This window comes from Festucalex cinctus, chromosome 14 (assembly GCF_051991245.1).
Source record: "Festucalex cinctus isolate MCC-2025b chromosome 14, RoL_Fcin_1.0, whole genome shotgun sequence".
Lineage (NCBI taxonomy): Eukaryota > Metazoa > Chordata > Actinopteri > Syngnathiformes > Syngnathidae > Festucalex > Festucalex cinctus.
Genome location: NC_135424.1, coordinates 7,990,248 through 8,017,500, shown reverse-complemented (window position 1 = coordinate 8,017,500; position 27,253 = coordinate 7,990,248). Strand labels below are relative to the sequence as shown.

At 40.6% G+C, this 27,253-nt stretch overlaps 2 protein-coding genes across 2 annotated transcripts in view; one reads left to right on the top strand and one right to left on the bottom strand.

The window, feature by feature from the left end:
- meis1b (Meis homeobox 1 b) overlaps positions 1-27,253 on the top strand; it is a 201,667-nt gene that overhangs the window by 1,469 nt on the left and 172,945 nt on the right. Inside the window, exon 4 of the mRNA XM_077494845.1 lies at positions 1,803-1,921. The gene's annotated coding sequence lies outside the window, so the exon portion shown is untranslated. The remainder of the gene's footprint in view (positions 1-1,802; positions 1,922-27,253) is intronic.
- spred2b (sprouty related EVH1 domain containing 2b) lies at positions 1,573-25,480 on the bottom strand. Its single transcript, XM_077494839.1, has 6 exons — positions 24,920-25,480; positions 11,911-12,103; positions 11,348-11,516; positions 10,612-10,676; positions 5,185-5,346; positions 1,573-5,021 (listed from the first exon to the last, which is right to left on the bottom strand). Exons 1-6 carry the CDS (start codon positions 24,946-24,948, stop codon positions 4,233-4,235), a joined length of 1,407 nt encoding a protein of 468 aa, XP_077350965.1. The 5' UTR covers positions 24,949-25,480; the 3' UTR covers positions 1,573-4,232.

Here is a 27,253-nt window from a genome sequence, read left to right as displayed (position 1 = left end):
ATATTTTTGCATTAAGTACAGTATCGGCCATTTTGAACAGTCACATGATCATTGTGACGTATTGTGTGTGTAAAATACACATTGAAGGACATGGCTGTTAGAGACTTACGTGGAATTATTGAAAAAAAACTTGAGTCAAGTCACTTCAAACTTGTAAGTTGAGGTATCACTGTATTAGAATTTAGGCAATAAAATTAGATGAATGTTTCTGAGAGTAGGCCTCAAAGCATACTAGGGTCTTGTAGCACTGATTTTAAAATGTATTTGAAGTCATTGCTTATCTTTGGACATGCGGCGCCATAGCAGCGTTCGTTCCCGTAAAGAAAATGCTCGCAGAGGGGCCACGTTGACCTTGTTCTGAGCGCAGCTATCTTAAATGTTTGCACATGTGCGCTGCTGTGGTGTTTTTTTTTTTTTTTTTTTTTTTTGCATCCTCCATGCTGTAGCAGGCCCCCCAAAAGCCCTGCGGGACCCTGGCTTTCTCTTTTCTCTCTCCAGAGCCTCCTCGCTCCGTCATTATCGCCCACATGCTTTTTGCAGAGACATCCTGAGCTTGAACGGCCTCTCGATGGCTATCACATGTTCCTGCTAAGGAGGGGAGGCAGCTGGGGAGGAGAAGGTTTTTTCTTTCTTTTTTTGGATACGTTAGGAGTTTTAGGAGCTTTAACTGTGAAACTTTTGGAAGAATAGTTTACTTCAGCTTGCTGCATCGTTAGTGTTGAAATATCCAAAAGGGTTATGACACCGCTACTCTTGATACTATTTGTTAGCAAAGAACCATCTATAGGCATTGTGTGTTAGCAAGCTAGCAGATGTAGCAAAGGCCCAGTTAAGTGGTTGTTTTAAATAGACATGTGATTATCTTTGTTGCATCAATCATACAGAAGAAGCAGAAAGAAATTTTTTTAAAACCGGATAGTGTGAAAAGGAATCGGTTCGAAAAAGATGGTCGCCTTATTGGATCATCTGCCTTATTTGCATAATGTTTCAGAGACTTCAGGCCCGAGTGGAAAGACATCAATGTTTTTAAGGAACCTTCCAGCACTCAGAGTTCCGTGTTCTCTGTATATTGATCCTGTAGTGCAACCTTATGAACTTCTTTCTCCTTTTAGCATCCAAGAGGAAGTGAGCAGCTTCCTATTGACAATCAGCAGACAGGCTCAGCTGGGCTTTCAACATTTTCTTTCCTTTTATTGTTGGCGGAAGGCAAAGACACACATTTCATTTGAGTTTTTCTCACAGAACCAACCACCCTCACAAACATCCCCTCCCTGCACCCGCACACACAGACGCTCACGCACGCACGCACAGACTCATTATCTACAAAGTACTTCCTGTTCCTTCTCAAAAAGCAAGAGCTACATCCATCGTACATTAGTTAGAAAGTTGTTAAAAAAAAAAAAATAGAAATAAAAATTTACAACATACACTTGATATATATGTGTGTGTGTGTGTGTATAATATATATATATATATATATATATATATATATATATATATATATAATGCTCTTATGTGTTTTTATGTTTTTTTACAGAGGTAAAAATACTAAGCGTAAAAAAATGGGTCTGATTCAAATACAGGGAGTCATTTATTTATTTTTTTACAATAACTTCTCAACTTTAATACGAGACAGAAGAGACGATGTGTTCAGGCACTTGTAAGTTGGCTCTGAAAGGACACACAATAGAGTGGACGGAGAGAAAAAAACAAAACAACAAACATACTTTCCTATTCTGATTGTCTCTCTCCCTGATGCGTGACAACAAACGGGATGTTTTTTTCTTCTTTTATCCCCTCAGATGCAGCGTCAGGACATTTAAAAAAAAAAAAACCCACCATGGACGCAAAAACACAGGACGAACTGTGAGACGGACTCAAGGAAAAAGGACATCCTCAGCCATTCTGGACTTCAACTACAGTAAGTGACATTTCCTTGGCACCACAATCGGGTTGGGAGCTTCCGAGATTTTAAGTGAGTCGAAAATAAAATAAAAAAACAAACAAACAAACAAACAAAAAAAAAGCTAGACTGTGAATGCCTTTTTATTTTTTTGTAATATGTTTTTGTGAAGTATTTTTTGCCAAACTATTTGCAGCTAGGGGTGGGACAAAAAATTGCAACATCAATACAGTACTGTATGGATAGGATGCCAACATCAGACATCAAATGTAGTATCAATATGCTGATATTGGTAGATATACCGATATCACATCAGTTCAGAATTTATAGACCATTATCTGCTATCGGTACAGTAAAGATACACCAACATTAGATATCAATTCAGTATAGATGTAAGCATCAGTTATCAGTTCTGTATACCAACATCGTTTTTCAGTAATGTATCCATACACCAATATCAGTATTCAGTACTGTATCAATGCGCCATCCAATAAGTTCAGTATCGATAGACCAATATCAGGAATTGATAGAGTTGATGTACCAATGTCAGACATCAGTACTGCATAGATAGATACACTAACATCACGTATTCGTTCGGACAGATAACAAATATTGATGTTGTGTATGTAATGATTTTCTTGCACCAAATGAGTTTTTTTAAATTGACATCAGAGGATATTCGGAAAATATCCTTAATCAAATAATTACATTTTTCGACCCTTGTGAGGATAAGCGGTTCGGATGATGGATGGATGGATGTTTGCATGTGCTTCTATAGCTTCACTTTGTCACATAAGTAGCTATCGCAATGTATCACAGCTGATTTTCTTCCGATGTATTGATTAGCGCATAATTGTTGCGTATACTTCATGATAGGCTAAATTTGACAGTTGAAATCCACATCACTTATGGCACAGCGCTAGTATTGCTTTTTGCATGATTATAACAAAGGAAACTTATTTTTTTTAAAGATGACAACAATTACACAATATAATTTTTAAAGCACAAAGACAGCAATGCTAACACTTGTCATAAATGTGTCAGTATTTTGCCACCCACCTACGCAAGTTGACACAAATGTACAGTATCTTCAGTATATTCAGTTTGTTGGGATTTGTGGTTTTGAGATGGTGCTCCTCTAATGTAACCAGTGGCCTAAGCCGATTGTACGTCGCAGATCAGTTATTTTTAAACATAAAAAAAAAAAAAAAAGTTTCAGCCAAGTTTGTCACTGCACATTACAAATTATGCAATGGTACGGAAATCTTCGCTCCGGATTAAGGCAAGTGGCAGCCAAAAAAAAAACCTACAAAAAATTCTGACGCTGAATTCACGAGAATGGCAAGGTTTCCAGATTTTGGTGATTTATATCTGAGGCACCTTTTGTAATAATAATAATAATAATAATAATAATAATAATAATAATACCGGTAATTGGCGAGTGTGACTAGAGGCACCACAAGTGAACCACAAAACCAAAATGTCTTCTTTTTTTTTTATGCTGGTGGATCAGTACAATGAGAAAATAAATAAAATCTTTGGGATATTTTGATTGGTAGGAGATTGGTAGGATGTGGGCATGAATGTTTGAGGTGTAGTGTCTCGATCTGAACAGGGATGCCGGAATAGGAACGTAAATAAAGACAAGAGTACAGTATTCCCCCGCATATTTGTTGATTTAGTTTTTGGAACCTATCATCTGTTATCTGCTGCAGAACTCACATTCACTGTTTTTGTGCTCAGGCCAAAGCCATGTTTCATATAAAAGTATTGCTTTGGTGCCAAGGAACTACAGTATGTTGAAGTGAGGGGAGGAGCTTCATGTAGTCAAGCCATAGCCCTGTCTAATAGACAAGTAGTGCTTTATCGCCATCTTGTGGCATCTATAGACGATTATAAAGCTTTGTGGAGGTGCGTCAATTACTTTGGACGGCATATTTTTTGCAGCAAGGATCGGCCCTCGCATTCACGGGGGAACACTGTAATTCAAGTTCTCTGATGCCAAAGTTGGTGTACAAAGTATAAAGTACCTGCATATGTGATACATATATGTTCAGCTATAAAACAAAAACAGAAAATAAAAGGCCCCCTGAAAAAGAAAAAGAGTGCTGTCTCTTGCCCGGAAATGGAGCATGGAGAGACGAGACAAGTGTCTGCCTTTAGGGGGAGCTTATCTTCCCAGGCCCCTTAGAAAATGCACCAGTTTCTTCTCCACTTTTTGGCTTATTTCAGTTCCAGGAATTTTCAGGCAATCAAGCGAAACCGCAGCGCTTCTCCCCTGTCCTTCTCTGTGCTTGCGTTGGGTCGTCCCCCCCCCCAATCTGTTTTCTCAGCTGAGGGCCTTATGTCGGCCCCCGCAACAACCGCATGCTAGGCCTGCCCGGTGGCACGCATTCAGCGGCGGGTACAGGCACAGGCAGGGCGCCACCAGAGACAACCCCAGCAGGGCCAGCCAGCGCGTGCCCAGCCGGCTGCCCTCGCCCCCATCGCAGGAGCACGGATCCGAGTAGTCCCCTTCCGGGTCGGACATGCAGTGGTAGAGCATCGTGTCCGCCAGCCACATGCAGCTGACCCTCCGGACGCAACCCTGTACGGGGTCTGGAGCGTCCTGGCACTGGCCTCGCCTGTTCTCCGCCAAAAAGAAGGCCTCACCGCAGTGCTCGCAGTGGGCCCTCTCCAGACCGTCCTCCTTGCGGCCCTTGCCCCCGTTGGTGGACAGGGAGGAGCTGGGCAGGAAGGACCTAGGCTGGGTGGAGACCACGGAAAAGCCCTGACGATAGGACCCGCCGTGGTGGCCCTTAACAGCAAAAGGTCCAAGAGCTGGGTCCGAGTCTGAGGGCGCCAGGGCGGGCGCCAGCGGGTATGTGTAGTCGTGTTTCTGTGCCTCGGTCTTGGCGAAGTGGACGTAGGATTCGGTGTCTTCCATCTGGATGAACTTGTCGCGCATGGTGGCATGGCGGTAGTCCTCGTAGCCCGTGAGCCAGGAGCGGTCTGACGGGCGCGCGTGGAGGCGATCACTGACACGGTCGCCCGCCCTCTCCCAGATGCGCTCGCGCGGGTTGATGCGCACAATCTCTTCATCCTCCTGAAAGGTGACATGGGGAAGTCTGGACAAAGGCTGTGGCAAGAGAGAATAGTTTAAGACAATGATTCTGTGGATGCTCAAAGATCAGTCATCACCGGTAGTTCAATCAGGACCCAAAATTGGGTCGTTGACAGGTTGTCAATCTAACACAAAAGCTCTTTAGTTTGTCCTGTCAGGGATGGAACAAAATTCTAACCTGGTCCAGCAGGTAGTGGTCCGAGAGCCGGTATGAATCATGGAGGTTGTGGCGATATCCCAGCATGCACCTGTGCCTCTGCGGAAGAGGTGAGGACTCGAGCGGCGGCAGGCAACTCTCCAGCTTCTGGGAGGAGGAGTTGGATGAGCTGTCGGTGGCGTTCTGGGGAAGGGAGGAGGAGGACAAACAAACACAGGATGCGTCTGAGAGCAGCGATGTTATTGGATGCAAAAAAAATAAAAAAATAAGTTGGTCGCCGGGAGGAGGACGTCGCGATTTGACAAACAAAAACAGGAAGGCTCCACTCTGATTGGTCAAAAACAGGAAAAGGACAGCTTTGTTTTTCAGTCCTTAACTTCCTCATTTGGAAACGGGGGCAAACTTTTCAACGCATCTGCCTAAAAACGGAACCGTCAAACCAAGCAGGTAGTCCTTAAAGGCTTTAGGGACGGATGCACAACACATATGGATGTGGTGACCATGGAGATGGAATCAAAGTTTTGGAATAGTCCCTTAAAGGAGACATCAATTTTTAATTGCGCTTGTCTACACTTGGGTCCCGGGTGAGCTGGAGCATGGTTAATTAATGCTTATTCATCCGTCATCGGTCAGGGTAGTCAAAACTCATGCAGTGCTGCTCACTTTCTGACTTTGAGCTTGTAGTGTATTCGTACAACTTTTCCAAACCTTTATTGTGCCAAGATCTCAAGGCATGTCACCAAAGAAAAATTGTCACAAAAAGTATACTGAAAGAAGTAACGAAGATGATGATCGTATCCCAGTTCATTCACAAATCTAAATCGGTATCATTTAACTACGGTAAGACCTTCCTCAGTCTTTTATTCTTTCTAGTTTGAGGTGTCACAAAAGCAAAAGTATATTAGTGTCGAAGTCAGTGTTTTGCTTGACTCGTTTCTTTTCACAAAAAAAGCTAATTTCTCCACATTTTGGTCAGAAACGTGTGTTTTTGGTGAAATCAACCCATGCTGCTGATCACTAAAGAACAGAAAAAGTTATACAGTACTATAATACTCTACTCTTCTTTTGGTATGTTCGGTGCTTCTATTGCCAAAGTACACAATATTCTGTGGATGCTCAAAGATCAGTCATCATGCACTAAAATGGCTGGCAATATTATGGGATAGGCTGCTTTGAAAATTGCTGGCAGTGAATGAGTTAAACACCTCTGTCAACAATGGTTAGTCCATCTATTAGCAGGACATCCGATTTGGGGTCAAATCTCTTTAAAAAGGCCAAAAGCTCATTTAGTTGACAAAAGGCTTTGGCTGGGATTAGCCCTAGCTGACATTCCCCGCAGCTCTCTGGAGGATTGTTCTCATGATAGTTGCTCTGGAAGGGAATTCCCTATGGAAGCCTGCTGAGAAAGCCATCCTGCAGCCTCCAGTCAATCAAAAAGAACATTTTTTGAAAAACACGATTCTAACAGTCTTGAGTCTTCAGTGTTGGTGGGTTCGCATGTTCGATCCACTTTGCTTGTTCACGTCACCCGCATCCTGACAGCCTTTCTGCCAAATGACAGTCAGGGCTCTGCTCCAAGTCAAATCTTGGCCAGACACCTCACACGTCTGGCCACGCAGCACGCGGGCAGATCGATTTCAGACAGGCACACCAGAGGTCAGCCTCGGCAGTCGCAGGCGTGTAGTGGGCCTCGCCATGTCCCAGCTGACGGGCACGTATTTGGGGATGAGATCCGTACGGGACATTTTGTGACGGGAAACAACGTATCAGTCAGTGTTGGATTTTGGGGGTCTCAGATTTTGGCACCAGCTTTGGTAAACACATGAACGCAGGCCATATTTTCCCAGGTTCAGCTTGAATTTTTCTGGAATCTTGTCCAGAAAACACGTGGGCTATCATGCTCAACAGCAAAGCAAAACCCTGTAAAATTTTGCTGGCTAAAATTGATCAGTTTAGAAGTGTAATAAACCCACCCATAGGCAAAACCCTCTTAATACATTTGTGACTATCCACGCTATCAGTTAGCCTATCCATAGCATTTTGCATTATGAGTTAGCATTAAGCTAGCAGAAGGCAAAGTGTGGTTGATTTTAAAAGCATGTTAATTCTCTGTATGTTTAGTTTGACAGTTACCTTCAGCTGCAAGTGGCAGCTCTTTTTTGAAGTGTTGTTGCTGCTTGTTGTGAGGTGAGTTCAGTTCGGTGACCATAAAGTGCTTGCATCTCAAATGAACAAAGTTGATGCAAAAACAAGCACAAAAAAAAAACTAAAAAACAAAAAGAGAGAGAGAGCGAGAGAGAGGGAAAAAATAAAATAAAAAATAAAATAAATAAAAATAAAAAAGTATTTCAATGTACCACTGTACTAGCATGGCTCATTAGCAAGTATCCGATAAAAGCGACTATCTTTAAAACAATGTTTCTCGCATTACACATCTGTTTTAGCCATGGTGTCATTTTCAGCCCTCGGAAGTTATTCCTAAGCATGATCACATGGACAAACTGTTCACCTCAAGCGCTTTGATCCCGTCCATCTGGCCTGAACTCTATGAATTATTTGCCAGATTTATATGACCCAGATATGTGTGTGCGTGTGTGCATGAAGCTATACCCGTTATATCCTGGATGCGTTCCTGAGCAGCGCTCCCCACATGGACACTGCCACGCTGAGAATTCCAGACCCTCCCCCCGCCCCCTTCTTTGCTTTCTTACAAAGCCCTCGCGGAGCAGCCAGCCAAAAATAACAAAACATACCGCCTGTACTCTGGCCTGCGAGGCTGCGACTAATTCAAAACAGGATCGGGCTGCTCACTCTGCGAGCAAGTTTGAGATTTTCTTCTGGACGTCTTTTCTCCAATTTCCAGTTCTGGATACTTCCGAGTTAGTTTCCAGGCTTTTGCGTTGACCTCCTGGGACGAACCCAGAATTGACTTCAAACCCCCTCTGTTGCATCCACTCCCCCTGTTATGAACGAGCCAAAATAGAGACAGAGGAGACGTTCTGAAGGGGAGGAGGACGACGACAAGGAATCATTTTGGGAAGTATGCCCCCCGCCCCCCAACAACACCCCCTTCCCTGATGAATATAAATCTGCTGCCGCATTTTGCGCCGTCCACGACTATACGCTTTGCGAGCCCTGCCGCCACGCCACTAACTTTGGGAACGGTCATTAACAGAGGCTAAAAGGAACAGCAGATAGGCGAACAAAATTGAAAATATCACATTACAGCGTTCCCCCGATTTATCGCAATTCATCGCTTGCAACTACACTATAGTCTCAAATTATTACAGCATCACTTTTTATGGGTTTTTAAGAGTACTTAGGCACTCCTCCCCTACTTGCAAACATTTACCTCTTGAACATTTCGGACATGCAAACGACTGTTACTGTTTTTCCCATATGCTTTTCCAATTTTGAAATTTGCGCACCTTTGTACCACATTGTGATGCAACATGCCAGGCAGCATCAGGCCTACTGGAAGAAATGCGGCACTTCAGAGCAAGAACAGGCAGAGATGGTCACTTACTGAGCTCCAGTAATAGTCATTTTCCCACAAAGCAGAGAGAATAAATGTCAGCATTATATTCTTTGATGGTATGCGTTGCTGCTCCATTTGTGTTAAAGTAGTAGTTCTTTGAAGGTTTATCGTCACTTTAGAATCTGCACAAAATCCTAGCGTAGCATTCTTAGCTTGTCTGATGTTTAGGGAACTTTTTTTTTTTTTTTTTTTTAACACATCATTGCTAAATATGATTGCATGAAAAACATGAATTTAGAATCATTCCATTTGAATTTGTGTTGTTAAATTAGCATCATTTCATTTATTAATTGAAACTGAATAGTATTTTCAAATGTAATATTAAGAGTTTGAAATTGAAGCCCAATGAACTTGAAACTGACTTATTATTATTGATAATATGAAATGTAATTTAATTAATCTGAAACTATATTTGATCCTCACTGAAAATTAAACGACAATATATTATCACATTCAGTTCTCACAATTCAATGTAAGAGTTGAGGAAGCGCAATTGAGCCAATCAGCGCCTACATTTTTGTGTTGCCACCCGGCCATGAAACGGAGGGAGAAGTGCTTGACCCATAGACAGTTTGGACCATGGATGATACAAACAAACAACTAACAGATGCAGTAATGGAGTACAAAACCATGTTTCAAACAAAGCTGTATTTTGTTGGGATAAAATGTCGGAATCATGCGAGAATATAATTTTATTACCCATTTATTAGTCATTGCAATGACAAACAGATGGAAGGAAGGAAGGCCATCACATGAGCTGTGAGGGAATTCTTAAGAAGCACTATCCAGGAACTATTTGGGGAAGTTTTCCTTCAGAACTACCATGATAGAAATCCATTATTAAGAATATTGTTGTTGTTTAGAATCTGAACTGAGGATTAATTTGTTTTTCTCAGTGAGGCTATTTTGTGTTCTGTCCGTTTCACACATTCAGCACTTGGCAGCAACTGACAGAGGGTAGAAACAGTTAAGACTCGACTACTTGGCAGCTTAAACAAGGTAGTCAATATTGGAGGATGGCAAGTTATCTCATCCTTTAGGTAAATAGTAATACATTTCACTGATAGAAAGGAAAACAGGACTACTTTTTTTTTTTCTGAGAGTCAAGTTCTGTATGTCGAGCTGTCGGTTAATGGATTTTTGTCTTTATTGCTATGTTGTGGGCCAAAATTGGAGTTACGAGCAAGCTTCAGATACGTTGCTACTTGAGTGAAGTGGGGGAAAAAGGCGAGCGATTTTTATTATATTTTATTTATATTTCCCAATACAGTGCTATTTATTCTATTCTTTATTTAAAAAGTGTTTTGGGGGATGGAATGGATTGACACTTAATTTCTTATGGAAATAGTTTTGATATGAGTGCTTGATCACAGAACCAATTAAACTTACAAGTTAGAGAAGGATTGTATGTCCGCTTTAAAGGTTCAGTACAATAGTTAAAGAGGGATTTTCTTTGAATGACCATCCCTAGATCTCTCAAATCCAAGTGTTGTGGAATCCCGTGACAGCTCTGTAGAAACCTCTTTGGGTGTTTGTGTGCATCTCTGCGGTGGCGGTACACTCCCAGCAGAGCACCTATTAGTCTTGGCTGTCGCAGACAGCCCGAGTCCAAAAGATGAACCCACGAGGCACTTCCTCTCGTAAATCAGCCGCCCCGCACTAAGCTGGGAAACAGCTGCGAGCCGCTCGTTTGCTAGCTGCTGCTCTCTTTTTAAGCTGCCGGAGAGGGTGGAGGGAGGGTTGGGGTAGGATACAGGAAGTAACCTTCTGACCCTGCCTGCTGCTCTCAGTGTCGGGTTTCAGGGAGGTGGGGGGAGGGACCCTCTCAAGCGCTCAAACTTTTTTTTTTTTTTTTAAACTGCAAACTGCTCTAGTGTTTCCTGAGTTAAACGAAAAGAAAACACCCTTACGGTGAAGACGTCGTCGTCCCCCAGTTCGCCTTCATTCTGGAGTGCTGTGGAGGAGGTTGTGGAACCTATGGGGGGAAGACAGGGAAAAAAAAACAACACTCCCTCAGAGGACAGTTCTGACTGAGAATAAAATGTGATCACCTCAACATATTATTACAAATACACAATAGCCTCTACATTTGATTATCATTTGATTTGATTTATCATTTTGACAAGTTGAATTTGACATCAGAAGTAATGGGAAACCTCTATTTACGAGTTAAATGTGTTCCATGAACGAGCTTGTAACTCAATTTACTCAAATTGTAATTTCTCCATTAGGATGAATCATCCGCAACAAAGCTCCACAACTCTCCTGGGAAGGCTTTCTGTGCACTGGGAACAAAAAAGGGCCTTTCCCAAAAAGTTCCCACAAAGTATCTGGTTAGCCAAAATGTCAGAAGACAACTGAGAGGGTTGTTCAATACACCTCTCATATAGCATATTTACACTTTATGTAATTGTCTATGCTCAAGCTCTAGTTTGGTTTCACTGTGGGTGTGCATACACTAATACACTAACCTATCGTAATGCAGTCGTAAACACTTCTCAGTCAAACATCTAAAACGATCAACTGAAAAACAAGTATGGCAGTAACTGAGCATGCCTATTTCTGCAGCATAACCACATATTTTTACGCCAGATGAAATAAATGTTATTAGCATGTGTTAGTGGTAAAGGGCCAGGGGCTGCGTACCTTCCGCCAGGTCCTCAATAGCTTTCCGCACCCCCCTGTCGAAAGCCCTGGCGTCGGCTGGACTCTGGAAGGACAGGCCACACCTCCGGTCCTCCACCTTCCAGTGGTGAAAGGTGGGCGTGGCGATGGTGTACACCAAGTCCTTCCTCAATGGGCAGTCCATGATCACCTGCCGATCAAACGGACGCCAGTCAGGGGGGTAGGGTTGCAGGAATTTTCAATGATGACAACTTTTGATAGGAATTACAGGTAATGGAAGTAGACCAGGAATTTCCTAAAGTGAAAGATGGCTTTAAATTAGGTTTTGCATCGTTATTTCCGGGCTGATGAGCACACCTAAATATAAGATACAATCAATAATCTAAAAATGAACAACAAATGTACATAATTATATAGGCTACATTTGTCTATAAATCGCAGGTGTCCATGTCAAGATTAACACGCACTCGTGTGTGTTTGTATTGAAACTATCTGGAAAATTAAATTGAAATTTCCCATTGCTTGGCAACCTTTGATAGATGTTTTAAAAAAAATAATTGACTAAATAAAGAAAAATCCATCACCTGTTTGTCCCGTAGCCTCTCGCCCCGGATGAGGAACTGGGAGCCGCCCGAGGGTGGCAAATGGGGGAGCTCAGGCGGCCGCAGGCGGCACACTCCCACCCTACTGAGGGCGCCCCCATCCTGGGCCAACCAGCCTCCACTCGAGTCGTCCCGCGTCATCACCACCGCTTTCACACGCACGATGTAGCTGTCACTGCAACATGACAAGAAGAACAACAGTTAGACTCTTGGCCCGATTGATCAGCTATTGCAACATTTGATTCTTTCTTCCAGGGTCGATCAAAAAAAGGTTGACATCCACTGGCTTAAAGCAAGCACGCTTCACCTCTTATTTGGAAAACCTGTGTGAGGCACTAAATAATAAAAAAAAATTTCTTGTTTTTTTTAAGTAGCTTAAATGGGTTTAAAGCTGGAAGGGGTAAAACTAATAATAATAAAAAAGTGTTTTGTATAGTTTCGTATAATGGCTTTTCACCTATCGCAGGTAGGTCTAAAACGTATGCCCGCGATACACAGTAGTTTACTGTATCATCTTTTCCCGGCCTCAAGTTTGCTTTCCACACATTGGCAGAATGTTTGAGGGCGTCTGCAGTCACGACTTTGCCGCGTCCTGGCTCTAACGACGTGGGAGGTGTTGTACGCACACGCACACACACAAACGGTAACCATTTTTAATTACCTTAAATACAGACACTATTTTGTTTTCCTTTAATGGCCGGAATCGATTTATTTATTTATTTTTTATCTTTATAGTTGTAGTTCTATTATCATTGTCACATGACAACCCCCATGAATGAACTTCATGACGACTAATGAAAAGTGAAATGACAAAAAAAACAAAAAACAAAAAAAAACAACCTGGAAATTATCTCTACTGATTGCGCAAGCAATAACATATATACAAATAAAAGTAGCAGACAGAATGCAGCTCAACATAATGGAGTAAAACCCATTTCTTCTCATTGTACTCAAGTAAAACTTGTTGCATCAAAAGTACTTCGGCAACTAGTTCAATTTATTCCACATATTATTTATGTGTAACAAAGTAATTGTGACGCAACGTTATCCACCTCTGCTGATGGCACACGGAAGAGCATTTTGCTTCTGAACTTTTCCAACATGGCGTCCATCAAGGCAGAAACATTGAAGTTTGGCTATACTTCATGAAAGATGCTACCAGAGCTAATTGGAATACTTGCAAGTCTTTAATTTTGCCAAAGGGGGGAATGTTTAAAGAAAAAAAAAGCAGAACTAGAGCTGTGCAATACAGCAATGTATAGTGAGTGAACTATAAAATCAGCTAACGTGTGTTGTGTTAGCTTTGTATTGTAAGCAGTGGGCTGGTCAGTGCAAAAATTGCTCAATTGTACAGATATCAGAACACGCCCCATACTCTACTCGTATAGTACTCTTTCTACTTGGATAACAGCTAGGCTTGTAAATTGTGACTTAAAAAATATTTCCTATACGGTTATTTGGTATTCTATCATTTTCTAAGTTGAACAAAATGGAAGTCAACCAGCATCACAGAACCCATTTAGGAGATTCCAGTCAAAATGGCAAAAAAATAAAAAAGTCAGCAGTTGTTTGACACACAGACGAAAGAACCTGCGACAGTTTAGTCTACAGTTCACGAGTACAAAACAAAGGAGTCGTCATGTTCCAACATGACAGTCGCCACCCTCCATGGGGACACAATGAGCACGGTGCACTGATCTGACAACAACAGGAAGGAGTCTTTGTGTGTGTGCGTGTGGGGGTGCATGGGTGTGCGGGTGTGTGTGCGTGTGTGTATTTTAAAAATGAACATGCAAAGCGGTGGGTGGAACGGCGCTCCACTGTTTATCTGTCGTCATGCCGTCAGCCAGCCTGTCATTCAGTCACTTTTATGAATGTGCGTGGGTGGGAGGGAGCCGCTCTACCGGTTTCACCACCTGTGCTCTGTGTGTGCGTGCATAGATACGTCAAATCCGCTGCACTGTCTGTAAGCTAATTATATAACAACACTTCTCTCTTCTGCACCTCCCTTCCCCTCTTCATCCCTCGCTCGCTCGCCCACACACACATCTGTATTTCCATTCTCGTCCATTGACATATACAGTAGCATTCCCTCGTCTCCTAAAACCTTAACTGAGACTGTCTTCAGTCATAACGACAGGTCGTATAAATAGCTTGGTAAGGTTAGCCTAAAAACGCATTTTTTACAACATACTGAAAATACTTTTATCCTGTAATGCCATTTCGTGTGGGAAAGGAGAGCAATAGTGGCCGGTGCGCTTACCGGTCAATTTTTGAATGCTCACTCAAGCAGAAGCCTCTTCGAGCATAAAATATTTGCTTCCGGAAAGTACTTTTTTTTTTTTTTTTTTTTGCCTTGCGATTGCCTAAAAGGGCCCAATAGCAAGCAGTCACAATGCTACCTGTTGCTCGACATTCTGAAACTTTGCCGCTCCAAATACTGCTCAGTTTTGATCGACGTCATGAGCTGTTTCAGGTGAAGCTGGACGCCGCCAACTTTTGGTAGACTTTAAACATATGTGCGACAGGTTGGCCCCCACACAGGCCACCCACATGCAGCAAAAACAGCAAAAAATCCAGACCTCTCTATAAGCACACATGCTCCAAGATACACAATAGTGGCTATCAGCGCTGTCGGTGATGTGAAAATGTCACATTTCGGTCTAGTCTTGTGACCCGTGTTTAGAGGCCCCTGTCTGATGACAGGCCCTGTAATCTGTGGTGGGAACACACAGGGAAGCGCCACAAGCACTACTTTGATGCACATGGCGGCAGAGGCGGCCACCGCATGTTCTGGACAAACATGGAGACAAACATACATGGACACACGCAAACTTTTGCGGGGCTGGGAACCTAATTCATTCCAGACAAATGTGTCGAGCTCTTTGCGCTGTTTCTCGACCTTGTTCAATGTCAAATTTTACAACTTATGTAAACTTTAAGGTCAGCTTTCAAAGTAGAACTAATTCATTCCTGGAATGATATTGTTGCAATCATTAAACCTTTAGTAACTGTACAGGCAAAATTCTAAGTAACATTTTAACATTCTCAACTCAAAGTGAGAATATAAGGACATGATAAAAGTTAAAAACAAAATGTAGCATTCTTTAATCGCAAAATTACAACCATGCATCACATGCTTCTTCTAAGTGTAAAAAAAAAAACTAAAAGGGAATTTGCAATTTTCGAAAGTCACTTTTTTTCCATGTGCTAACTGTCCACATGATAGTAATATGATTCATGAAAAAAAACAACAACCCTAAAACCAGCTTTCTTTGGCCCCATCACACACACCTCCAATTAGGTTTTGAAGAAACCACTGCACCAGAAGATAAACAATCAATCCCAGAAAGAAGGTGTAACTGACCAGGTATCAATCATTTGTCATGCAGTCACAGGCACACCCCCACAGCTTCCCATTGACCTGTTGGGGTTCAGGAGCTTTGCTAATTTATGGCAGAATATCTGCCTCCTCCCAGACAACTGGGCATAAGACTAGAAAACAGAAAAAGAGCAAAGGAACTACCAGGCACCTGAAAGTATTCAGAAGTGACGTGGAATTAATGTTTCTGCTTTAAAGTTAAGATTATCACCTCTTTTTATTAATAAAGTTCAAAATGATACAATTTATTGTTATAGTAATAATACATTACAAATAAATCGTGCTAACAACATAGCATCCAGGGCTAAAGTTGACTTGCTGACAGTGCTAATGCTAGCTCAACATCGCTAGTGCTGCTATTTTGATGAAGCAGGTTATGCATTCTTGAATGGGTTGCGTTGTAAAAGCTGTGCCAAACAAATGATGGGAGTGACTCGCTGTAGTGATCACTGACAGGGAAATGCCTAAAGTTTATTTATTTATTTATACTTTTAAGTTCTTTATGCTAGAGCATACAGAAGGCTTTTGATGCAGCCTCTGAACTGAAGTGAATGGTTGAAGCAATGGTAGTTCTTGCAAAAACGGCTAGCAGGTGGCAGCAGAGTATAAGACATCAAACCAGGGCCATGTTGCGACAAGCTGTTTTCCCCACAGTTTTCAACAGATTTGTGAATAATGATGAAACTTAGCTATAATCTAATGCTAATTGTTGCAAAACGGAAGCCGATATAAAAGTATATTTTTTTTCCCTGATGAAAGAAGAAACTAATCTTTATTTTGGTAGGTTCCATGTTTTTATAGCAATAGAACACAATATTCTGTGGGCCTTCAAGCATGTTTTCCAGCTTCCTGTTTGTTTTTGTTGTCAAATGATTTTGCATAACAAAGGTGGAATACGTGTGACTCATTGGCAGCCGCGCTGTTAAGAGTAAAGGCAATTCATGAATCAAATAATCTTATTTAATCAGCCTCCCTGCCGTTAGGTTGAAGGTCGATCAGCATGTTGAGCTTGCGCCATTTAACGATCTATTGCCCCCACACCATGATGCACGATTGCCACTACTTTCTTTGGCCAGTTCGTTTGAGCAGCTGGCATAGGCTGTGTGAATGGGCATGTGGGACTCAGGCAAATACTAGCTCTACTGTTATGCACCAATTGACAGAAAGAAAAACAAACAAACAAAAAAAAAAAAACATGTTTGCTAAAAATGGTGTTTCCTCTTACTTTTCAAAAGTGTTCAAATATGACTTGCGCAACTTTGCTGTTAATCTTTGTATATGCATCAGGAGAATGTGATTTGTGTGCAGCAATGCGAGTAGCCTAACAGGTTGTCAGGTCGTCGTCACGTGTGGCATCCAACTCATGCATGACCAATTGTGATAATAAAAAAAAAAGGCTTGTCCTGTGTGATAAAGGCGGCGACACTTCCTCCCTCTGAATAGAGCTGACAAGGGCCACTCCTTGATGTAATCAACCCAAGCAAGCATGTGCACAAAGCCTACGCCGCTTGGAGCACACACTTAAGAGTCCACGCCAGCAGGAAGTAGCGGTGATATTTCTTGGTTGATGCGCTGGCATTGTTTCACGCTGTTGCCAGGCTCAAATCTCAACCAACGAGCCACGTGCTTGTCTGTCTTGATATGATATTTGATATTTAAATTCCAATATTGGAATTTTGAATAGAGTGCACTATATTTGGCTTTCCCAGAGTTACATCCAGTCCATTTAAAGGTAGTGTTGTTCCGATGCTGTTTTTTGGCCCCAGATACCGATACCGATAGCCAGCTTTGCAGTATCGGCCGATACCGATACCATACCAATACCTACATTTTTTTTTCCTCAACATGAAAAAGCTGTCCTGCCATTGGCAATGATGATTAATTTACAATAAAAATAAAATAAGAGATCACACTTCAGACTGAAATGGCGCATCTCCAAAAGTAACTAAGCCCATGTAAAAAAAGAAAAGGAAAAAAAAAAGGATAATTCAAACATGATTCAAACTTAATTTTAAAAATAATCACGCCTGATGGAGATGTTGCACCCAGTCTCCTCACCATTATAAATGTACAGCCAAATCATATTGTAAGGTGGGAATCATGAAAACATGGTTTACTATATATATATATATTAGGGGTGTTAAAAAAAATCGATTCGACGATATATCGCGATACTACATCGCGCGATTCTCGAATCGATTCAATAATCGGCAGAATCGTTTTTTTTTTTTTTTTTTTTTTTTTTTTTTTTTTTTTTAGGATTCACACCTTGAGCATGGAAGAATGTTATATGAACGGCACATTAAGCCTTAATATTTTTATTTTAATGCTGTTCAAATGTGAAACAGATTGCAAACTGTTTGTGTACAGTGGCTCACGGTTATAAGCCTCAAGTTTTAGATAAATATATTCATACAAATCTTACAGTGTACATGTACAAATTTACTGATAGTATTTTCTAAATTTGAATGGAAAAAAATCGCAACAATCGACTTATAAATTCGTATCGGGATTAATCGGTATCGAATCGTGACCATTCGTATCGGGATTAATCGGTATCGAATCGAATCGTGACCTGTGAATCGTGATACGAATCGAATCGTCAGGTACTAGGAAATTCACACCCCTAATATATATATATATATATATATATATATATATATATATATATATATATATATATATATATATAAATAAAAGACCACACTTGACAGTGTATGGGCGAAACCGCGAAGTCCACAAATACCCTCCAAAAACACCCAAACAAAGCCCATTTAACGGGAAAGATTGTGTAAACATTAAAAAAAAAAAAAAAATACACTTGAACAAATTTGTGAATCGTGATCGGACGCATCACTGATCCAATTTTTTTTAATTTTTAAAATATTTTCCATCTACGATAATGCTAATATTTAACATTTTTATTTGTGTTACCGACCTGCATGCAACCCTTGACAAAGAGAACATTTGCAGTACTGTGTTTTTACTGCACGGTCAATACTATTAAAGTTTTCATTTGTGAATTATGTACTTCACACGATTGATGTACAGCCCAAAGTATATTGCAAACTATGACATCCCATTGCCAGTCACTGAGCAGCACTGTAATTGTTTCCAGATAAGCGAGTGGCTCGAACACCTTATCTAATATGTTTCATGTGCTACAATATCAATTCTACACAAAAAATAAAATAAAAAATGACACCATATCATGACAGTCTAAAAATGATGACTAAAGAATCTGTGTTTACTCATCAAGTATATATTGCGAGGCACCGCGGCTACATCGAAAAGTGACACACTTTAAAGAAATGGAATGAAAAGCTGCCTTATTCCCACTGCAAACGGAAAAAAGAGCGAGGTAAAGCGAGTTCATTCCTAACTATTGACACTGATGCCTCCCGGGGGGACATCGTGATCGGCTTCCTGCCAATCGGACGCACTTATATGGAACACTCGCTCACGGGTCTAAGCAGAGAGGTCGCTCAGCCGCTCATTCAGTCGGATGCGTTTACAGTTGACGGGGCCTGCACTGATGCCGCACGAGGTGACCGTCATAAATTGTAGAACAAGGATCTTGAAAAACAATCGGCTAATGAAAATAGGCAACATTTTAATTCCAATTTGAGAGGGAAAAAATGTTAAGAACATAATACATATGGTCATTTTATATTTTGCAACCTTATGACCAAGTCATTTTTCTTTGATAGTCACAATATGATGATTTCAAGGTCAAGTTTAACAGAGAAGAACGAACAAGTGAATTTCAAACTACAACTTTTTTTTTCCCCAGTATGCTTTTAAATCTGGAGAAGATGGCTTTATTTATTCTCGAACAAATAGACTATTTTCTTCAAAGAAACAACGCCATTTGTTCTTGAAAAATAGGATTATTTTCAAATAAATACACCTTGTTCTAAACAAAAAAAGACTTTATTCCTGTAACAATTCAGCTTTTGTTCTAAATTAACTTCATGTAGAAATTTATGTGATAATGCCTCACAGCGCTTTTAATTGGCCCAAAGCTAATTGGTTTATTGGCTGCCTTCTTTTCTAGGTGTGCACTTTTTGAACAACATAAGAATTGATTGCAGAATGCAAATTATTTTGCAGACCCATTTTGAAAACCCCTGACGCATATTGAGCGTGTTGCGAATAATGCAAACAGGAAGTGGTGGTTCTTAACATCTGCGCTACGTCTGATCCGTTGAAATCAAGGTGGAAAATAAGCTGATTGCTTCTAAACCTCTTACAAGGTCAAACAAAACTCTCCATAATACTTCATATCCTCTTATACTTGAGTGGCTAATACTTTCAGTCCAACAACATTGTTTTTAGATGGAAATGAATTGTAGTGTTGCCTTTTGGAGACACAAAACGCAAACATAAAAAAAACATATGGTTATCATTTCCATCAAAATGCTGAACTATGTGAAAAGAATGCTATGAGTTAGTGTTGGTACAGTATGTGCTAGAATGTCACAAACCAAGTACAGTATTGAGTACAGTATTTAAAACTCAAATTCTGATGGTCTATATGTGAAACTTTAAAAATGCTAACAGGACATTTTTACGAGGACGTTGACACGTAAACATAACCTTATATACAACATTTTTAAGCATTATTAAGGGTCCATGTCCATTTTTTAAGGGACGAAAATACACTTTGTTGAGACTGCTGTCCCCTAATCCCATAAGATCGCTCGCCTTGAGTTTGATAACTTGTCAAGCTTGTTTACATAAACAGTCGGATGTTGCGGTTTTCGCTTGTGGTAGCGCTTTGGGTCATAACAGTCAGCCATCTGATATTTGATGTAATTTCCGGCTGAGTTATTTGCGCTTAAATAACCCGGAGTGATAGTGTGTGTGTGTGTGTGTGCTAATTGACTGCTTTATATTTGCCAGGAAAAGCGCTATATAAAAAAAAATACATTTTATTTGCCTCGTCTTGCAGAGAATTTCCAAAGCGGGAATTTGGGGCCTGGAACTGCAGACCACATGATACGTATACATTGTGGCGGAGCTAACCACGTTTATTCACATCAATCACCACCCTGGCGGTACATCAAATCAAGGGCTGAGCTGTTAAGTGTTGAAGTTGAAACCAACTTTGGCTTTTATTACAATCCCGGTCATCCCGTCAGCTGATGAGCAGAGATTAGTTGTTATTTTTATTTTTTTTAATGAGTAAGGACAAACAATCAGGCTCCATTGTTTACTCTCGAGATATAAACAGCTCATGCTATTATATAAAAGCTGTGAGGAGTACAACACAGGAAACACTGTTACCATGGATCTGTTCCACATGATAGTGTTTGTGTGCGTGTGTGTGCGCGCGTGCGTGTGCGCATACTAGTGTGTGGGTGGGGGATACCATGGTTTATTAAGTTCATAGAATTGATTGGAATACACTACCGACATGGTGTTTTAATTATGCATAGCATATCTCCAACAATGCATGTTGAAACTAAGACAAGTCTACTATGGATTATTTTCGGGGTGTCAACAGAAGTGTTTTTTTTTTGTTTGTTTTTTAACAGTCTTACTTCTCCTTATAAATTATCCTTAATCCTTAAATCCACTGTTCTAATGTCTTCTTTGTGTTTGAACCATTCAAACTATACGGTGATCATTTTTTGGGGGAAATCTGTGTAAAAATTGGTGACTTAATAACATACCTGGTAGTTCGCAATCACTACAAAAATGCCATACGACTGCATATCAAAATCCAGTTATCTTAAAATATTGTAATTTCCGATCAGTCCTATTTATCCCACACACACACTAATTGAAAGCAGTCATTTGCTTCAACGGTTGGTATGTCAACTGGCTAGTGCTAGCCAAAAAGCTTCACTGTGGTTATTATATATTATACACTAATATCCAAACACATTTTTATAAGGTAACCGTTGTTTTTTTGTTTGTTTTTTAAAATGTCTGGCTGTTAAACTTATCCCAAACATTTTGCAAGCCTCACAGATGACTGAAAATGGTTCGCCTCAATGTTTATGCGAGCAGGTGGGCCCATGGATCAAAATTAGGACATATTTAACTTAATAACACCTGCCAATAATCTTGAATTTGTATGTAGAGAGTACATTGAGGCCTAGTTTTTTGTTTTTGTTTTGTTTTAAACGACAACACCAGGTTCGTGAAACTTTTTCGAAATGCTTGAAAACATCTGACAACTGAAAACAGTCAAGATGTGGGCAGATGGGCACAATAAGATCCAATGTGTCATGTCTTAAGGTTGCGTCTCTGAAATAGCAATCATGTAGTTGAGTCAATTTGAAGCATCTGACGATTGAAAACGGTCCATTTGTGAACAGACAGGCCATTGGATCGCCTTTAGGATGCTGCTAACTCGCTAGCATTAGCCAATAAGCTTGAATGTGTGATGTTAAGATTACCTGGTGGCCTGAGGGCAGGCTTTAAGCAGAATCAATACAAGGTTAGTCCAATTGGCTACGCAACAGACCGGAATGCAAAGAAAGACGTTACAATTGAAGTTAGGAGGGGCATTATGTGACATTCTAACGACAAAAATTTGGTTGTATTTTAGGAAATTCCTCAAATACGACATCTGAGGAAGTAAACTTAGGTATGTTGTAGGTAATAAATGACCAAACAAGGCAATTCAAGTGCACTTAGCAAAGGCCGTTGGCACAAATTTAGTGTGTTATTCTTGACAGTTATTACCGGTCGCCCGCCATGAAATTCCACACCTAACGGGTTATTATAGTCTCGATATCAAATGCTGACAAATATAAACATGAGGAACAGAACAATCTTAGCAAGACGGTTGTGGTCGGCAGTGAACATGCAGACCCGCTAACTCGAGCGTCTGCTACGTGATGAGTGCTTTTTTGTTTGGGGTGGGGGGTCGCATTTCCACGGGATGCCAACTGACCTCGGATGTATGTCAACGGGCATAATTACAGGCAAATAATAAACATGAATAACAGATATGGTAAACTTATTCTGCATTATTTCTTAATTGTCTTTAATCCATTAGTGCTGTGAAATGTTAGCATCAGCATCAAGTGCCAGTCCGTTATCGCTTTTGAAACTTGTTAATCCACCCTTATTATAGCTATTGTAATATAGTAGTGCATGAGATATAACAGTGTTTACATGCATTGGAACACACATTGTTTTAGTCTGCAGTTCAAGACCAAAAAAATACTGCTAGCACGTACACGACATTAACTAGCATGATCCTGCAGATGTGAGAAAAACACCATTCATGTTCTGTACCACTTATCCTCAACTAGGGTCGCAGGTGTGCTGGAGTCTACGCTAGCTTACTTTTGGGTGAGAGGCAGATCGAGTACTCCTTGAACAGGCCGCCAGCCAATCGCAGGGCACATATGAACAAATAACCATACAATCCTATGGAATAAAAACCACTAGAAACGGTCACTCCGTGTTTGGTCTAAGCATAGCATTACATTCACACCTATGGACAATTTAGAGTTTTCAATTAACCTACCACACATGATTTTGGAAGGCAGGAGGAAACCAGTATGTGCCTGTAGAAAAATCCTCACAGAACATGCAAAACTACGCAGGAAGGCCGCCGCTGTGAGGCGGATGTGCTAACTTGTTGACAACCATACTGCCAGAAATAAGTCACAAAATGTATGTAGCTAGTGTTAATAGCCCAAGGACGTGTTGTGTAACTCAACATTTAGTATTAGTACTTTCTATGTTTACTAGCATGAAAGGTTACTAGCATGCTAGTTCATAGATAACTCACAACATGGATAGCACAGCTACACAAGTTATTGGTGTGTATTGTATTAGCTCACAAGAGAAGTCACATTTCCTTTCAACTTCATTACACAAACACAATATTTTAAGCATTGTAGTGGTACATGTGCAATTTGACATTTAAATGTAAAAACAAACAAACAAAAAACATTTGTCACGCAAACTCACCAGATATCTCAAGATAGTTTAAACCCAAATGTTATTCATAAATCGCACACAACATATCATCATGTGTGTTACAAGGGATAGAGACTAGACATAAAAAACGTTTCTGTTAGCATTTTCCATTTGCTAGTGTTGAACATGTGTGCAATCTAGCTCATGAGGGAGACAAGAGCCCGGTATGGAAATACTTAACTTTTATATATATATATATATATATATATATATATATATATATATATATATATATATAGAGAGAGAGAGAGAGAGAAAGAAGGGAATCGTTTTATTTAGTCTCAAATGTGAACTTTATTAAAAGGTAGTACAGGACATATTACAGTGTTTCATTTCAGGGGGATACATTTTGTCTAACTTGACATTTAAATGTCAAAAAAAGGTTTCTGTTGGCATTTTCCATGTACACGCGCATTGAATTTACGCACAAGGTAGCTCAGGAACATAGATGGGAAGTATTTAACGTAATCTCAAATTCCATTATTGATCGTTAAAAAAAATATACAACTGTTCTAAGTGTTGGAGATCTAGCGCATGTTAAGTTACCATAAAACGCTTCACTTGGTCTAGATAGGCCTATCCTGTATAAATAATTAATTTACATACATGTACGGTTGAATACAGAAATGCTGAAACACTTAGTTTACAACTAACGACTGGTTGTGCTAATAATTTAGCATAAGACTGCAACGCTGAAGTCATCTTCCAAAGAGCCGTGGCTCTTTCACTGCTGCCCCGCCGAGCCGAGTTCGGCCGGCGGGCATGAATGGGGAGACAACTCCGGAAGGTGTAGAGGTCTATTATGAATGAGGCCGGCGTCACGCTACCGCAGCACAAACATCCCCCTCCGATGCCCTTCGGCCCCTTTGCACTGTTCCACTCCACCACCCCCTCCCATATAGAAAGTTCCCACCAACACATATACACTAATCGACATCGCAGAGCCAAAATGGCGAACGAGCATAACAAACGTCTCCATGTTGGCTCGATCGAGAAGCCTCGTGGATGCTCACGGAAACGAGGCGTTTAAATGCATTTTGACGTGATTTTAACCAACACAAACTTGCTAAATGTGGGCTTAGTGACATAATGTAGCCTCATTTTCAAACCGAGCTTTTTATGAATGGGGGTATGCAAATGAGGCACGATTGAGAAAGACATGGCGGATGAGGCGTATCGGATATCTCATATCCTGTGAGACTTCCCCTTTCGGTTAGAAGCACCACACACGCACACGGAGCTAAAAACAAAATAACACACGGGCCGATAGGACCACATGGTGGCCTTTTCTAGCTTTTGTTTGATTTGAAGTAGCGAGAGTTCCAAGCACGCTCAGCCGGGTAAAGTGTTTGTAAAACGGGGGGGGGGGGGCTGCTGGCCAGGGATCCGTTCACAAAATGTTTCCGATCCACCCACGCTTCTCCTCCTCCTCCTCCTCCACCACCACCACCACCTCCTCGGTTTTCTTAAACACAAGGTGGCCCTTTCGAGCTGCCCACGCACCCACTACTGTTACAGTATCCTGATGTGTTTTTATCATCATAAAGGTATTTAAAAAAAAAAATAGTCGAGACCAAGTTGAGCACGAAAAGGGGGTGCAGTGGGAGAGCGCAAAGGGGGGTAAAATGGAGGGGTGGGGGGTTGTATATGGCTACTTACTCGTTGGGGTGTGTTTCTTCTTCTATCATGTTTCCTCGCTTCACCTCAGGTCACGTAGTGCGGTGGATGCGTTCTTCTTCGGCCTCGTCATCGCGTCGATCCCCGCTACAAATCCACATTTATCACCAAAATATCCTCCTGGAAGTCTTTTGTATGTGGTGCGAGCCCCCCAATTCTCTCTCGTCACCTCCCTCTCCTTCTTCTCGTCAGCCAGCGGCTTTTCGATTGCAAATGTCGATCTCCTATCCTCCCGATATCCTCCAACTTTTCAGCGGGCCAGCAGGTAGTGGTTAGTCCGACGCAAGCCTTCCCTCCCCCCCGCCTTGCTGGACAATATGGACTCGCCCTCAGGTGCTGGCTGGTTGTCGTTTTTGATCCTCTTTCCACCTCCCCCAAATAAATGTCCTCCACACGACGGAGGTTGTTGCGATTATAATGTAAAAATCGCGTCGTATTCGCCGTGGGGTGGCCCCGCTAGAGCCCCATCTCTTGCGCTGCTACTCCATGTTGGTTTGCGAGGCAGCCAAGCAAGCAAGCAGGCAGCCAAAGTCGCTCCAGCGATGCCGGGGGAGGAGGGAGGGAGCTGGGGGAGGGAGGAGGGAGCAGGGCGGAAGTTGTGACGTAGGTCTCCAGCTTGGTGCCTGGACTGCAAGCACCCAAGCCCCCCCGCACCACCAAAAATAAATAAATAAATATATATATATATATATATATATATATATATATATATATATATATATATATATATATATATATATATATATATATATATATATATATATATATATATATATAAATAAATAATTAAAGAAAGAAAGAAAATTCACATTTAGCTCCCCCAACCACTTAATAGCTAGCTCATTATGCATAAAATAGCAATATAGTTTCATCAACTTACAACTTACATAGTACTTGTACTGAGTCTGAGAAAAAGAAGAAAACAAATCAATGGACAGTGGACACATATTCATCATAACAACAGGTCGACATTGTAACCTGATTGACACAAAATGGCTAAATTAGGTATTGGTAACTGAAACCAAACCTTACTAACTCATGTTTCTTCAGAATAGACAGAATTGTTGAACATCTGAGGCTGTTGGTTTTTAAACTGACACACCACACAATGCATTCTCTACAAATCATTCTTGGAGCAGACAACATCAAACAATTTTTCTCAATCAGGACATGGAGGGTGGACATCTTGCTTCTCCGAATCTGTTGCATCATCACTGCTATCATTTCACCTCATAAATCCCCAAAATGTCAGCCATTCAGTCAAGCTCTTAAACACAGTTGACTATAGCTCTATCTAGTTTTACATCTTTTATATTTATTTTTATTTTTTTCATCATACGCAAGGGTTGAAAAAAGTAACAAGTCCGCTTTAACAGTGTAGTAAGAAGTAGAAGGTACAGACAGCCGTTTTCATACCTAGTTGTGGAGTAAAAGTAAAACGTCAGAAAAATGAATAGTCATACATAAATGATATACTTATGTATACAGTAACAACATACTGTACTAAATACTTCAGCCAAACAAAATCTGACATTGAGTCCATCCTCCTCAGCAGTAGTTTGCGCTATACGGCAGTTTGACACGTTATCTGTCATTGTTCACAAATTTTTCATCCTTGTGTTAAATGGCATTTTATATATCAACAATCGAGTAATTGTTTAGCACCGTTGTTTAACTGAAAATCATCTAAATCCTCTTATTTTAGCCTCTCAATGCTTATTATTCTCTGATTACTGTAGATGAACACAGACGGATTATCTTTTATATTTAATCAAAATGACACATCTGCTTTTATTTTAGAAAAAAAATGAGTGAAACAGTGACTTAATCAGTTTCAAAAAGTTTGTTGACATGAATCCCTCCTGCGAATTGTATCTATTTATTCGATTGATCAATGGAATTCTCCTCAAATATAGTGACAGCCCTCATATGTATATATGTGTGTAATTAGGTATACAACTTATATACAGAATATATTAATTAATTAATTGTGATCCCCGGCCTTTGTTTTTTTTTTGTTTTTTTTTAAAGAAACTTTTTTTTTTTTGCTTTTGTATGCATTGAACGTAAGAACGTACACAACGATAATTTATTGAACTTTTTGGGTAATTTTAACTTAAAACAAATAATAATAATTTAATTGCGGTAATTAATTCCGAAGTAGAGCTTTTTAAGCCTTGGCGGAGGTCTATGTTCAGCTCACCTCTCTAGTGTAGAAATACATGCAGTTCCAAACTCCACATGCATGATTACACAAAAGGCAGATTAAAGAAGTTCAATTTCAGTGAGACAATCTCTCTGGTTTGATCTTTTTCA